This window comes from Emys orbicularis, chromosome 1, assembly GCF_028017835.1.
Source record: "Emys orbicularis isolate rEmyOrb1 chromosome 1, rEmyOrb1.hap1, whole genome shotgun sequence".
In the NCBI taxonomy this organism is placed as follows: domain Eukaryota; kingdom Metazoa; phylum Chordata; order Testudines; family Emydidae; genus Emys; species Emys orbicularis.
In genome coordinates this window covers 271,220,855-271,236,790 of record NC_088683.1, presented here as the reverse complement: position 1 = coordinate 271,236,790, position 15,936 = coordinate 271,220,855, and the positions used below count along the sequence as shown (strand labels likewise).

Genomic DNA, 15,936 nt, shown 5'->3' with positions numbered 1-15,936 from the left:
CAGGCTGTGTGGAGGTGGCTTTGCGAACGCCACTTGGCCATTAGCACCATCCAGCTGTGCAAGCATCCATGCGAGAGACTTGAATCCAGAAGATCCTTATTTGTGGGCAGCAAGCTTATCAACAGAGCATTCTCTCTGCTTGAGCTGGTAAGAGCCTATGCTACCCTTTTCTGAGATGGGAATCTGCAATGTCTTGTAAGCTCCTTAAGGCAGGGCTCATATCTTCTTTTATGAGACCCCGAGTACCCTGTTGACACTCAGTAAAGAATTGTTTTAAGTCGCTGTCTCTGTGCTGCAAACTCCTGGCTGACAATGAAATTATTTAGCCTCTCACACAGGTGATGACCGAGCATCTCAGCCAGATGAAGCAACAGTTTGAAACCTTTTCCCCCTGATTTGGACATGTCAAAGTCTGACTGTGTGTGAAATCCCTTTCATTGCAAGCCTGATGCCATGGATTTGCCAGCAGTTCAAATCAAACAGCTCATCGAAATTTCCTGCAATCGAGCCTTGAAAGGAACATATGTCCAACTTTCTCTCCCAGAGTTCTGGTTCACTGTCAAGAATGACTATACTGCACTCTCCACACGTGCCTTGAAACTGATGGTACCATTTGCAAGCACATATATGTGTGAAGCTGGATTCAGTGCACTTGTGTCCATCAGGCCACAATATCCATCTACCATTGATGTCACATCAGAGATTAGATGTGCAATTTCTAACATGCTGCCGGACTTTGAGAAGCTGTGTCGCAACGTGCAAGACCATGTCTCACATTAAAGAGCACTAATTAACATGCTGAATTCCTTGAATTGCTTGGTCGCTGTGTTGCCTGTACTGTCTGGGGTCACAGGAAACAATAAGTCTCAAAATGGGGTCATGCAGGCAAAAAGTTTGGGAACCCTGGGCTGAAGATTGTTACCCTCACTTTTTTCCCTTTTGCTATCTTAAGCTGGACTTTGAGACTGTGGAGGGGAGTGGATGGTAGGAAGTGGTCCAGGGAGGCAGTCTTGAGGTATGTTCTGGTGCCTGACATTGGTTGTCTCTCATAGGGCCCTGGGTCAGAGTCTGGTGGAGTGGGAGGGCTTGGGGTTCCCTAACCAACACCTTTCCACCCCTCTCAGGAGTAAAGAGAAGACAAGAGACACTGGAAGCCTTGTGGCAAGGGCGAGCCACCTACAGGAGCTAGGAAACAGACTGAGGCTCCTTCCGTTTTAAGGACACAGGACCCTCTACAGTTCATTGGACACTGCTACCACTAAAAGGGGAGTTGAGCTAAATTGGGCTGAGCTGCCACCCACCAAAAGGCAGGCCATCCCAGTTCTGGAGGAGTTGGCAACAGGAGGCACCAGAGACCCAGAAGGAAATTGAGGGTCAACGACTTAAGCACTAGGTGATGCCACTGCTAAGCCCGGCCTCCTGTCAAACCCTCTCTAAAGCTTCAGTAACAATCAGTATATATCTTAAGAATTCTTTCAGTTCTAAGTATCTGCATTAAAGAAATATTATTGTCAGTTAATTTAGGTAAAATATAGACCTGCCCTAAAATTAGTTCTGATCCAGCATGGAATGTCCTCCATATTCTAAATTTTAATATGTTTTTCTCCAAAATATTAACAAAAAAATTTTTTTTTTTAGAAACAGCTGTTGTCTTCATCTCCTTGCATTATGTATTAAAACTTGTTTTAATCTGTACCTCCCAGTTTAAAGATAATGTTTTCTCTCTTATGAAATCTATGTTAGTTCTGCAACAGCAAAGTAGCAAACATTCAAGAATTATGCTGATATTACCAATGATAGGTTAAACTCTTCATCCCAGAATTTTTGAGGCATTTCCACCTACTCTCTTATTTCTTTCTATCTGTTTGTAGTCATTTCTATGATGCACCCATCTCCATAGTATTGGTACTGTGACAAAGTTCCTCCTGTATCTTGGTGGGTCCTGCGCTTATTGGCGGATTGCTCGCTTCACAGATTCACCCTGTGGGTCAGGAAACAGTCCAGAGACCTTCCCCTCTGGTAGAAGCTATAGTCCAGGTCAATTCCTCCTGTGTTTGATCAAGAGTTGGAAGGTATGGGGGGAACCCGGGCCCGCCCTCTACTCCGGGTTCCAGCCCAGGGCCCTGTGGACTGCAGCTGTTTAGAGTGCCTCCTGGTACAGTTGCACGACACCTACAACTCCCTGGGCTACTTCCCCATGGCCTCCTCCCAACACCTTCTTTGTCCTCACCACCGGAGCTTCCTCCTGATGTCTGATAAGGCTTGTACTTCTGTCCTCCAGCAGTACGCCTACTCACTCTCAGCTGCTTGCACACCTCTTGCTCCCAGTTCCTCTCACACACTTCCTCTCCTCTGGCTCCCCCTGGCTTGACTGGAGTGAGCCCTTTTATAGCATCAGAGGGGCCTTAATTAGAGTCAGGTGCTTAAGTGCCTCCCCTGACTCTTAGCAGGTTAATTGGAGTCAGGTGGTCTATTAGCCTGGGGCAGCCCCTGCTCTGGTCACTCAGGGAACAGAAAACTACATATCCAGTGGCCAGTATATCTCCCTTCTGCTACTCTGCTGTTCCCAACTGGTCTGGGTCTATCACAGTACATAGGTGCTATTTACAAAATGAGAATAAAACTTCTTGCTCACATTTCTTTTGTTCTGTGGACAACTCAATGTTTAATGCTGAATTCTCTGGTGATTATATAAAGGAAAGCAGATAAATATAACAGCAATTAAAACTGGAAGGTTAACACTGTTCAGAGTCATAAGGCTGTTTTCTAGTATACTTAGGCTGCATTTGGTTCAAGGAATCTAGTTCGGCTTACTAAGTGTCATACTTTCTCAGACTAGTTTTCGAATTATCTGGAACTCCTAACTGTGCCTTTGTAACCTAACAAAAGCCTGTTCATCTTCTTATACATGACAATTTTAAGTTTCTCCAATACAGTATCATGAGACTAGTTTGAAGTGACTACCAAATGACACAAGGTACTACAAAAATAGAATGCTTTCACCAGAGCACACAAATCATGAATGATTTTGATTAAACTGCTCATAAATGATTGGGACACTAATCATTTACTGGGGGATGACGCCTTAATTTTTTTGTTGCACTACATAACACACAGGATTTATGCCATGGATAGTTACCATTATTATTATTTGTAGAACACCGGGAAAATGTTTGGTGCTTTACAAAACAATATATAAATATAAACCCAGCACAGAAGAGCTTATGGTCTTGATGCCAGACATATACAAGACAAGATACCCAGAGATGGCCGAACTTAAAATCTTTTCCCTTTGGGTTTTATATGTGTTCATGCTTGTTTAAACAAACACACTCTTCTGGAGGAGGTGTAATGGTTTAATGTTTGTAGGGCATAATGAAATAGGTAGAGCTGAATAGTTTTTCAACAGAAAATGCAGTTTCTGAATATTTTTATTTGGTTTATTGAACTGACTCAAAATGTTTTGTTTTGACTCATTTCAACATTAAACTGCAACTCCTATCACTGCAAGTTGCCTCTTGGGAGATGAAGTTCAGGTCTCCATTCTTTCTCGGGCTGGGCTCCCTAGGTGGGTGGCAACTTTCATGATGCAATGCAGCCTCCCCCTTTGACTAAGTGGCATTGTGCATCATGGAAGTTACATAGCTGCAGGTACATCATGGGAGATGTATTTGAGCCAGGGAGTTCAGTTCATAAAGGAGCACAGGAACATCAGACCTGAACTACAACTCTCAAGAGGCAATGTACCACAACAGGAAAATACAGTTTGTGCATCAACCCAAAACAAAAATATTTTGATTCAGAAACATAATGTTTCATTTTGATTGGAAATGCTGAAACTTAACATTTCATCACTTCTGAACTGAATTTTTCAGAACAATTTGTTCTCAGACAAATTGATATTTCAACCTTTTGTTCCAATTTGGGACAAAAACAAATGTTGAAATATCAGAATTTCCCATGAGATCAAAATTTTGCTTAGCTTCATCCTCAGGAGAGTTATGAGTGAGAAGCAAGTGGGAGTCCAGTGTACCAAGGTTGGAAGGACATTCCATGCACAGGGAACATCATGGAAAAAGGCATGAAAATGGGAGTTGAAAAAAAAAGAAACAACTTTGTGAGGCTTGCATCATTTTCAAGGGGAAGGAGGTAAAACAGACTGCAACAGGAATTAAGACATACTAGGGAAAAATTGTGGAGGGCCTTGAAGTCAAAGCAAGAAATTTAAATTTCACATGGGTAGTCTTAAAGGAATGGCATAATAGGACTCATGAGAAAGGAAGGTAATTTTAGCAGCTTTGTATCCATGGTATTCTCAAGATCAGGGGTTCTCAACCTTTTTCTTTTTAAGGCCCGCCCATCCACAGCCCACCTGTGCCAGAACAATTGTTTTTCTGCACATCCAGTAGATTAAAAGCTATATTAAATTGGAAGTCATACAGTTAAACACACACACACATATAATATAAAAAAGAAATGGATAATATAAGTCCACAAATAAAAAACTGAATATTAAGTTCAAATACTAATATGCCTGTATTTTCCCACTGCGCAGGGCTGAAGTCCAAGCCCAAGCCCAAGTCATGCCGCAGGGGGCTCCCTATGGTGTGGGGCCCCCAGGCAATTGCCCTGCTTGCTACCCCCTAATGACTGCCCTGCTGAAGCCAACAGGTTTCAGCATATCATGCAGGAAAATTAACACGCTCTCTGGTTAAGAGGGGGGGGGGAAAGCCAATGTGTCCAGACAGAGCAAGGGGAAACAGCATTTATTTTCTGTATGCTCTCTGATTATTTTAGCAGACCCCCTGAAACCTGCTCAAGGCCCCCCAGGGGGCCATGAACCCCCAGTTGAGAACCGCAGCTCTAGATAATCAACAGCTACACACAATAGAGGACTGTTCTTGGATATTCTTAGTAGCACTAGCCACCCAAAGGAACATCCATTCAAGCACTGAAATGAGGTTAGATTTTATGGATATATCGTCTAATGAAGACATTCATTTTTTATATTGTTAAACGTATATTTGACCGTTTAAGTTAAACTAATCTCTCAGATAAATGTTAGGCTGTAATTTTTTTTTTGATATTTCAGGTACATACATGTAAAAGTAAGAAAAACAAAAACATGCTTAGTACAAGATAAAGTACACAAAACTACAAATTAAAAGAAATTGCCATCGTCTTACAATCAATAAATGTGCCATCTTCTGTGCTTCTCTTGTTAAAGGATCAACAATAGCAATAACATCATAGAATGGTTCATTCTGTTGAGGATCTATTTTTACTATGCTGTTAAAAAAGATGTAAAATGTAAGTGAAATGAAAAATTCTAAATTAAACTTGTGGAAATAACAATCATCAACAGTTTTCTTAGTTCTGAATTTATCATATTTTTAGCAGTTTACATCACCTTTAAGAATTTTTCAATATAAGATATTGCTCCAAACATTTATCAGAGTCTCCTTGTGAAGTGTCCAGAAAAGCATAGTATGAATAGAAATACTTACCTTTCTGTTCATTATAAACCTTTCACGCAAGCAATATCAGCCAGAATCTTCCTCAGGTTTCCAATCACCATAGTGTAGTGGTGTGGCCGCTTACCGAGCGTTCCTTTGGAGCTGACTTTGGGACTCCTCCCACTGTAACTGGTTGGAAAACTGTACCTCCTGCTGCTTTTGCAAAAGTTGCAGGAGGAAGGTCTGGGTCTTTTGCTACTGATCAGCTCATAGACAGACAATTTTCTCCATCCTTCCTATATCCATTTTGCTCCTTGGGGGACGGGGGAGGGTCTTTCATCCTGCTGACTTCACAAGTTTGTGGCTGCCTACTGAGTACCTTCTCATAGCCAGGGGTTGCTTTACAGGCATCCTGCCCCTATTACCCGCTCAAATACTCCAGATAGTCTATGTTGTAACTCACAGTAGCCCTTTCTTGGGCTAGTTTAATGTCAAATAAAATTTACACAAACCTCAGAAACCTTAGTCATAAAATAATCCAAACAGTCTTTAATATAATGTCCAAAATCATAAGCCCAACCTGAAGCCACCAGTCCCCAGCCCCACTTTATCCCTTTCTCTATCCTGAATCATCAGATTTAGAAAATATCATCAAGAGTCAACAGTGACAGAAATTTGATTTAAAACATTAATTAAAATGTTAAATATAATAGAATGGAGGAACTTGTTTGTCCCTCCTAGACAAGGATTTGTTTTGACAAACCAGATTAAAAGGAGATAATGTATTAATCATAGGTTCTTGATTAGAGGAAGCTGGAGCCATAGGAATGAATAGTAGGCCCTCATTAAATGCATAAGATAATAAATCATGCATTGCAAATACGATTAGTGAATTCCCACTATTTTTCACTAAACAACCTATCAGTTAGGTGCTGCCAGGAGTGTAGCCAGTGCGAGTGATGTTTCACATCCTACAATCCCATGGGAGAGTACTATGTCACCTCAGGTTCTCAGTGTGTTTTGATCCAGGGCTAAGGTACTTGCAACTGGCTGCTGGTGCAGCTCTTCTTCCTCTCACTATGCTAAAAAGGCAGGGCCAGACTCAGTACGCCATGGCAGTTTTTCCAAATAAAACTGAACAGGAACTTGGGAGTGATGATTACAGGAGGATAAATGAGTCTTCAGGAAGGTTCTTCTGTTAATCTCTTCTTCTGTCATGGTTCTAATGCTGCCCTTTCTGCCTTTAAAAACTCAACCTGTTTCTGCAACTAGCCATTGGAAGAAAGTAAAACTAAAGATGGCTACCATGAGCTTACCATTAATGAGAAGATAGGAATCCCCCTCCTCTTGCCTCACACTTCTTGTCCTTCCAATAAAGATTTACAGATGTGAACCTTAGTATTTTCCAGTTTCATTTAGCAACAGAAAGACGCCAGTGGCATACTGACTTTCATTGGCTCCTCATGTTTCGGGTCAATGAGATGGGGGAGCAACAAACACAGACACTTAAACTCACTGCTTAAGGCTCCCAAACACAATGTAAATCTGCCTGCTTGCTTTTAATATATTCTTGTAGCAGTCAAAGCACAACAGTGAGAACTTACCCACCCCTATTGCAAATAGAGTTGGTGGTGAGAGCATTACCATCATCCATCTGTAGGTGACATAGTCTTGTTTGAGGACAGTGCTGAGTGCCAGAAGTGTGAGCAGAGGTGACATGCTGCTAATCCCCGACTCCAGGAAATGAATAACATATATACTAACCTTGCGAACAATAATCAGTAATCCACAAAATTCAATAATCTCTACTGGGCCTTTCCACATCAGTGCAGATTAGTGAGGCTCTCTTGTAGCTGTAGTTTTCCTGCAATTTTAACTAACTACTTTCAGGTTTTTAAATTAGTAAGTAAATATAATGTTCTGATTCATCTTCTTCTCTCCCAGTACCCTCACTTCCACTCAATATAATTCTATTTGTCAGTGTTGATTAGAAATAGATAAAATGTGTCAATCTTTTGCCATTACTGACCAATGTACGAGTAGTGAAATTAAGATGGACTGTGTTGCTCATTGGTTTCCTGAACTGTTTATACAATCACAAAATCAGTTTCTTCTTTTAAAACTACAAAATGTTTACTGAAGTTCTGGAAGATTGGATACAGTACTTGAAGCATTAATAATGTTTAATATTAAGATGCAATAGCTATATATACATTATGATGAGAGACTGAACTTACCTATGTTGCTCTTTGAGAAATTCAACATTTTGTCTAATGGCTGTTTTAGGCAATGAAGAGAGAAGGGCATCCACTTTCATAATCAAATCACTGCCACTAGTACAATAAAACAAACTTAGTTAATATGTGACTTTTCTAATAAAAAAGGAATAAAATATTCATTTTCAATGTATATCTGTGTGCATAAAAGACTGCAAAAATATGATTCTTTAAGGACACCATAGTCACAAGATTTTTAATCTTGAGTCTCTAAGCCTTTAGAATGTGACTGACCAAGAACTACTAAATCTATAGTTCTGGAGAGGTGACCCTCTATACATTTACAAGATGGAATATACAGTCCAGCAGTTTAAATGGTAAAATCCACTTGTATCCACAACTCTCTGTTCCTTTCTTGGTGTTGTTCATGGAAAAATTCCCTCTGACAACTCCCATGAGCAGCCACAGCAAATCAGTCCATCTTTTGGCTGCATCTTATTTATTCCTAGAGTTTCCGCGCCATTTTAACTGAATTTTTAATGTTTTATCTCCATCATTAATTTTCTTCTGTCATTTAAAAAACAAACTACAGTTAGCTACCACTGATACTGATATGAGTGCAGTGCTTAGTCAGGATCATGAAACAAGGCTTCGACGAATAGCACATGCCTGTAAAATCTTAAATGGAGTGGAGCAGGAATTTACCCCATGTGAGAAAGAAGTGTTAGCATTAATTTGGGCCCTACAACACTGGGAATATTTTATATTTGATAGGACTGTCCCCAGTGTTTCTTAAAACATCCCACTCTCTGGTAAAGTATATGCTGACAGGAAAGACTAATGACGGTCATGTTTCTAGCCCCCAGATAGCTAAGTGGACATTAGCATTATTAAATAAAAATGTGAGCATGGAAAAGGTGCCAGTTCTAGCTTCAGTTTCATATGGTCTTATGGTAGAAGAGGAACAGCACGAGTGCCCCCTGCTTGGAATCCCGCCAGAGGAATCTTTATTGTTCCGAGATGAAGCACTGTTAGGGGATAGCAGAAAAAGTGGATGTAATCTGGTTTGTGGATAGGTCTAGCTACTATAATGCAGGAAAACCATACACATGATATGCTGCAGTAAGCGTGTCAGATGGGATTGTTTCTAGGGAACAGTATATACCTCACTCAGCACAAGCAGCTGAAATTGTGGCAATAGCAATAGCACTGGAAAATACACCAATAGATAAGAGGGTAGCTATCTTCACAGATTCTGAGTGGGTACTAAGAATTGTAGAAGACTGAATGCCCCAGTGGAAGAAAAGAGGAATGAGATCAGAAGATAACAAGCCTATTGCACATGCTGGGAAACTGTCTTATCTTTGGCACTTAGCACAGCAGAGAACACAGCCAGTAGAAATGGGAAAGATAAAGGCTTATAAGAAAGACACTAAGGAGGCTCAGTGAAATAACAGAGCAAATGAGGAAGATAAGGCAGGAACCAAGAAGGGGACATTGTGGCAGCCACAACTCCAATTAGCGCCAATAGCAATAATAGGCGGGCATAAAACAGAACAAATAGATCTAATATCCCTACAGAAAAGAGATCCAGAAATAAAAAGGCTTGTAACTAAAGTGGAACATCAACGGTGGAAAATTTGGCAGCATGATACAGGATTGGTTCTAGTCACCAAAATGAGAGAGAACATGCCAATGTCGGTTGCCCCAACTGAAATAACTTCTGAGATGATAACCCTAGGCCATAATAATGTACACCTGGACACGGAGAAAACTCTCAGCAGAATGCAAGCAGCAGGGTGATGCCCAAATATGACACCTGATATAGAGCAGTATGTAAATAATTGCTTGCCTTGTGCTTCCAATAATGCAGATACTAGATTGGTAAAAGGACCCTTTGGTCACCAAAGAATGCAAATTGATATTAGCCCATTAGCTAAAACTGCAAAAGGGAACCTATATTGCCTAGTAATAGTGGATGCATTTACAAAAGGGTTGAAGCGATACCCACAAGAAACAATACTGAGCTAACTACAGCCCACATCGTAGTTGAGCAAATAATAACATGATGGGATGTTCCCCAAGAGACTGATTCTGATCAAGGACCACATTTCGTGGGGGAAACCACAAAGAGACCCTGCCAAGCATTTGGTATTAAGCAAAGATTACATAGAGCAGGACACTCTCAAAGCTCAGGACAGGTAGAAAGAATGAACAGAACAATAAAAACAGCCCTGAGGAAGGCGGTATATCAGCAAGGTAAGGATTGGGACCAGAAACTCCCATGAATCTTAATGGCAATTAGCGGAACTATAGCAGTACATGGTGTAACTCCATTTAAAGCTATGACTGGGAGAGATATTCAGTTTACTGGACAATGGTGGGTAACCAGAGTGCACCCAGATGAGCTGCAGCCTAGAATGCAGACAGATCAGTGGATGCAACTTCTGCTAAAATCTGTAGCAGATACTAACAGGCAAATGGCAGTAGCACTTAAAGCAAATGCAAGGCAAATGGACATGAGCGGCGGGTGGAGCCCCCCTTTGGGGAGGCTAGCCCCTGGCTCCGCCCCTTCTGCCCATGCTCCCCCCAGGGCCGGAGCCCCGAACCCCCCCACGCTGTGCAGCTGGAGCTCCGAGCCCCTCCACCCCATGCAGCTGGAGTCCGGAAACCCTCTCTCCCCCGCAGCCAGAGCCCTGAGCCCCTCCCCTGCCCAGAGGAGCCCCGAGTCTCCCCTCCTCCATGGCCAGAGGAGCCCTGGGCCAGCCGGAGCCCCCCAGCCGCACAGGAAAGCTCTTGTCTCCCCAGACACCAAGCCGCCCCACAGGAAAGCTCTTGTCTCTTCTCTTCTGGAAGAAGAACCTGAGCTTTTGATATGCGCCATGCAGGTTCTGGGGTGTCTGAGGAAGCGATATATGTTACTCAGCTTCCTGGGTTCATCAGTAATCTCCCTGGAGTCCAAACTCCATAGCCTAAAGGATTCAAATGGAACCTTAAAGTCCCTGGAGCTGCATACTCCTGCTACCCCCAACCTCCCCAGTGTTTCTACCCTCCCCAGTCTAGGCAGGACTTCTCCAGGAAATGGGGCAGGAATAACAGATGCAGACCTCCCCAACTTCTGCCCAACCACTTCCCTCCCTCCTCCCCTGCTCTTCTCCCTCCCCCCCAGCGTCTCCTGCATGCAGCCAAACAGCTGATCACGGTGGGAGGGAAGTGCTGGGGAGGAGCTGATCAGCAGGGCCCATGGCTGGTGGGAGGTGGTGGGGAGGAGGGGGAGGAGTGGCCCCCACTGGTGGGTGCTGAGCACCTATTATTTTTTCCCATGGGTGCTCCTGGGCTGGAGCAGTATGATCTGGGACCATGGTGACAGGTTCATGAGGTTGGAACACTAAAATTTCCTGGGCCATGTTGGGGCTATCAACATTCGGGTCATGTCCTGTCTAATCTTCCTGAGGACTCTTGGTATGAAAGGAATTGGAAGACAGGTATACCTAGATCCCATGGAATTAGAAACCTGGTGCCCATGGAATTAGAAAAACATCTGATAGGAAGCTGGGACTGGCTCCCCCTCTGGAGCAGAATCTAAGTCACTTGTTCCGGTCAGATGCAATCAGATCTAAACCCAGGCACCATCCCCCCTGCAAAAGATATCTCACAAAATGAAGCATTTGATTGACCCTTCATCGTTGTCCAAGCATTGATGACTGAGATGGTCTGCTAAAGTGTTCTGTAGTCTGGGACTGTGCAGGGCCACTGGTGTGATGCAGTGACTGATGCACCATTACCAAAGGGGGACTGCTTTCTGGCACAGCATGACAGGCAAGTTCCTCCATGTTTGCTGATAACAGTACTTTGCTGTGGTGTCCTGGAACACCTGTACTGTGGCACTTTGAAGTACTGGGAGGAAAGCTATACATGCAAAACAAATGGCTCTCAGTTCCAGGATGTTTATTTGAAGATTCATTTCCTGGGAAGACCAGAAAGTGGTCCAAATGGGCTTCCCATTCTGCTGTGGACACATCTGTCACAAGTGTCATGTTACGGAGAGATGAGGAGAAGGATACTTCACTGCAGATGAGTAGAAGTTCCTTCTACCAATCTGAAGAGAGGACTTTCTGGGGAATCATGACTGTATCTATGTGGTATCTGCCAGGTAGCTGCACTGATCTCAACCACTCTTGCATGAAGCACAGGTGAAATCTGGCAAATTGCATCATGTAGATGCAGGAAGCCATGTGATCCATGAGTTTTAGGCAGGTCGTGGCTGATATTCTCAGGTGGAGCTGCAGCTGGTTGATTAAATTTAGAAGGCAAGAAATCTGTCTTGTGACACATACGCTTTTGCCACTGAGGAGTTCAGCACTGCCCCTATGTACTCTGTGTTTTGAGCAGGCGTGAGAATGAACTTGGCTTTGTTGACTCTGAGGCCTAGTTCAGTGAAAAGGTTGAAGATTATTCGGATCATATTGTTCACCGGTTGCAGTAACTGACCTCGGATAAGCCAGTCATCAAGGTATGGATAGACATTAATTCCTTGCTTACTAAGGAATGCTGTCACCATCACTAGACACTCTGTACTGGTAGAGAGATTTTCCTACAGATTTATTTCTTGTGGAACAGGTGAATTGCAATATGAAAGTAGGCATCTTGCAAGTTGAGAGCTGCAAACCAGTCCTGAGGATTTAGAGTGGGAATTACGGATAATAGAGTCACCATCCTGAACTTGAAACAACAGATGAAGTTGAGTCGTTGAGATTCTAGGAAGGGGTGCCAACCTCTTTTCTTCTTCGGGACCAAGAAATAATTAAAACAGAACCCCCTGCCCTGTAATTCCATAGGCATATCTCCCATTGATCTGAGTTGCAGGAGGGAATCCACTTCCTTCCTGAGGAACATCTTGTGAGAAGCGTTCTTCTGGTTTTTTTCTGAAAAGAAGCAGCAGACAGAGCACTTCTATGGTATTTGCACTTCCCACAGACAGAAGAGGCACTAAGAGTATATATCATTGATAGGGATTGCTCCCTCCCAAGAGGGTCAGGTCTTGAATCCAGGGGATTTGGACTCTGCCATATCATGATGGGGGGGGGGGGGAAGAGGAAGGGAGTGGCACGTGGGCTCAAAACCCCTAAAATCTTTTTTTTTTTCCAATATGCGAAAGGGCTTAAAAGACTAAAACTAACTAACAGCTATAACTATCTAGCTGGAAAGATAAATTGTATCTTACAGAGACACAAACACTGCAGATGTTCTATCTTGTAGCCATAGCCACTAAGAAGGAACTGGATCTACAAGGTGCCAAAGGGCAAGTTGGGCACAGGCTACTCAAAAGATCCTAATCTTGCACACATAGGGCACACACACACACCAGAAGTGGAATACATGTGGACAACCACTCGAAGAACTCATAGATAGACCTGAACTCGTCAAAGAGAAGAGGGAGTCTAGTATATCAAGTATCTGAGTGTCAACTTGAAATAAACAATGTTGTTAAACCCAGATAGTAAATCTCTTTCGCTTGACATAGTATGTATGCCCGATGGAGTCCATTCCATTATGTATGAGTATGTTCTGGACCTCTGAGGAGCAGGCTCTCTCTAATAGTGTCAGTCGGCCTGCATCCACATTGTGAGGTGTAGGGAAGATGGATCCAGATGGAGATTTTGCCCATCACTTTCTAGTATTAACTCTAGCTGAAGAGGTAATTTGGCCAGATAAAGAGATTCAATAGGTCTGACAACCAGAATTACCTTGGCCAGGCCGGTGCCAACCTGACCATCTTGGCTGAGTTCTGTCTTAGTTTCCAGTTGGAAAAGTATTTGGAATTATTGGAATTGGAGGGCATGCATATATTAGTCTTGAAGCCCAGGGGACAAGAAATGCCTCTGACAGAGAACCCAGGCACTGACCCTTTCTGGATCAGAATCTAAAACATTTCTTATTCTTTTTTGGTGTCTATGGAGGGTCAGCCCCATCTGGTGAATATGTCCTATATGATAGTGTCTTTCACTGTGCTCACTTGCAAACTGCCTGCTGAGATGATCTGCTAGAACATTCTGCAGGCCTAGTAAGCAATGGGCCATTGCAGTAATTTTCTATCAAATGCAGTACTTCCATAGATGCACAGCTTATTGAGAAATGGGGGTGGATCTTGCTCCCCCTTGCCTATTGATATACATCATAACTGTGGTGTTGTCTTACATAATCTGAATGGTTAAGCCTTTCAGAACTGGTAGGAATTTTGTGCAAGCCTGATGAATGGCCCTCAGCTTTAGGATATTGGTTGAGTTTCCTGAGCTGACCAGAGACCTTGAGTGCCCCTGAAGCCTGAGACAAGCTCTTACTGATGACCGAGGTTAGGCTCATAGCTGTTTGATCAGACCAGGGGTCGGCAACCTTTCAGAAGTGGTGTGCCACCTCTTCATTTATTTACTCTAATTTAAGGTTTTGTGTGCCAGTAATACATTTTAACGTTTTAGAAGGTCTATCTCTATAATATATAACTAAACTATTGTTGTATGTAAAGTAAATAAGGTTTTTAAAATATTTAAGAAGCTTCATTTAAAATTAAATTAAAATGCAGATCTTATCAGTTTAGTGTGATCCTTGCCCTTGCTTTTCCTTGCTGAGTTTTCCAATGTCTGGCACGTATTTGGATACTTTAAGCTGCACACAGGCTTCTGAATGATCAGTTGTTAACTGGCTCCAAGAGAGACAGAGGACAGATTTCATGTGTGAAAATGCCTGTTCACACAGGTATGTGGATCCAAATGCTGAAAGCACTGCAAACGCAATTTTCTTCAAACAGTTACATTTCACTGGCAGGGACATCCAGCAGGTCAGAATAGAGGCCCCATGATCTCTCTCAGTACCTTTAAGTGCACTCCGCAGATCTCCAAACTTTGATGCCCACAAATCTGAGCTTTTTAACTGAATGAGCTGCATTTCGAAATCTTCAACATCCATCCACTGAAATATAGACAAATCCAAGTTGCTTTCGTTGAACTTTTCAGGTTTAATTAGAAAAGAAAGCATTGGGCCAAATTGCTGGAAATCTTGAAATGTCAGAAAATTCTGATTCCAGTTCTTGCATGTACATTCCAATCTCATCGAAACTGACAGTGTAACGTGTCGATAGCTCTTTTATGTGTTGGAAGTAGCGGAAACTCAAAGTTTGAATATCCCGAGAAAAAACTGCTAGTTTTACAACAAATGCCTTCCCCTATGCCCTACACCCTGGAGATGGAGGTTGAGTTCGTTTAGGTGAGCGGTGATGTCAGTTAGAAACAGAGCTTGCACACCCATTTGTCATCATCCAATTCGGGGTAGTTTTGTCCTTTTTCCGACAAAAAGGCCTTGATTGCATCAAAACAGTTTACAAAGCGCACCAAAACCTTGCCACGACTTAGCCACTGAATGTTGCTGTGAAGTGGAATGTCATTATAAGCACTGTCCATCTCTTCTACCAGTGCTTGAAACTGTCTGTGAGTCAAAGCAGGTCGAGCAACAAGGACATTCACAATTTGCACCACTGCATTCATGACATTATTAAGCTCTGAATTAGAGATTTTAGCACACAGGTTTTCTTGATGGATGATACAATGAAATTTGACTGTCAGGCGGCCAATTTGATCTTCAAGTAACTTTACAAATCCCTTCTGTTTTCTGACCATGGCAGGAGCACCATCTGTTGTCACACAAAATATTTTCCTGATGTCAACTCCTCGTTCTTCAAAATGATTTACAAAAGTTTCTGCTATATCTTCCCCCTTTGTTGTGCCATGCAGGGGTTTTAGGCAACAAAGTTCCTCTTGGATTTCATCGGAAGCACAATACCTTGCAACAACTGCCAAACGTGGAACGTTGTTTATATCTACACTCTCATCAACTGCAACGCTAAACACTGCTGTATCTTTTAATGCAGTCGTCTGCTTTTCGTTAATGTTTTCTGCCATTTCGCTTACACGTCTCTCAACTATTCTGGCAGAGACAGGCAGTTCTTTTATTTTAGATACGCATCTTTATTTGGCAAATCATTGAACAAAACCTCCAAACTGCTGAGAAAAACTTCTTTTATATATTCCCCAGTGCACTGTTCCACCTGATGTGATAGTGATGTAAGCAGCAAATCAGGACTTAAAAATATCCCAGTACAGTGGCTCTGGAACAATTTTTAAGGTGGGGGTGCTGAGATGTGCCCCCTCTTGCCCCTGTCTGCACCCCTCATTGCCCCAGGCTGGGGCCAGTGGGCCACAGCTGGGGGGGCG

General features: G+C 42.7%; 1 protein-coding gene across 1 annotated transcript in view; it reads right to left on the bottom strand.

Annotated features, from left to right (window-relative positions):
- The window catches only part of UGGT2 (UDP-glucose glycoprotein glucosyltransferase 2), a 267,640-nt gene that overhangs the window by 82,408 nt on the left and 169,296 nt on the right, over nucleotides 1-15,936 (bottom strand). The window contains exons 24-25 of the mRNA XM_065407070.1: nucleotides 7,694-7,789; nucleotides 5,187-5,289 (exon numbers count right to left, since the gene is read on the bottom strand). Coding sequence (XP_065263142.1) covers nucleotides 5,187-5,289; nucleotides 7,694-7,789 — 199 coding nt within the window. The remainder of the gene's footprint in view (nucleotides 1-5,186; nucleotides 5,290-7,693; nucleotides 7,790-15,936) is intronic.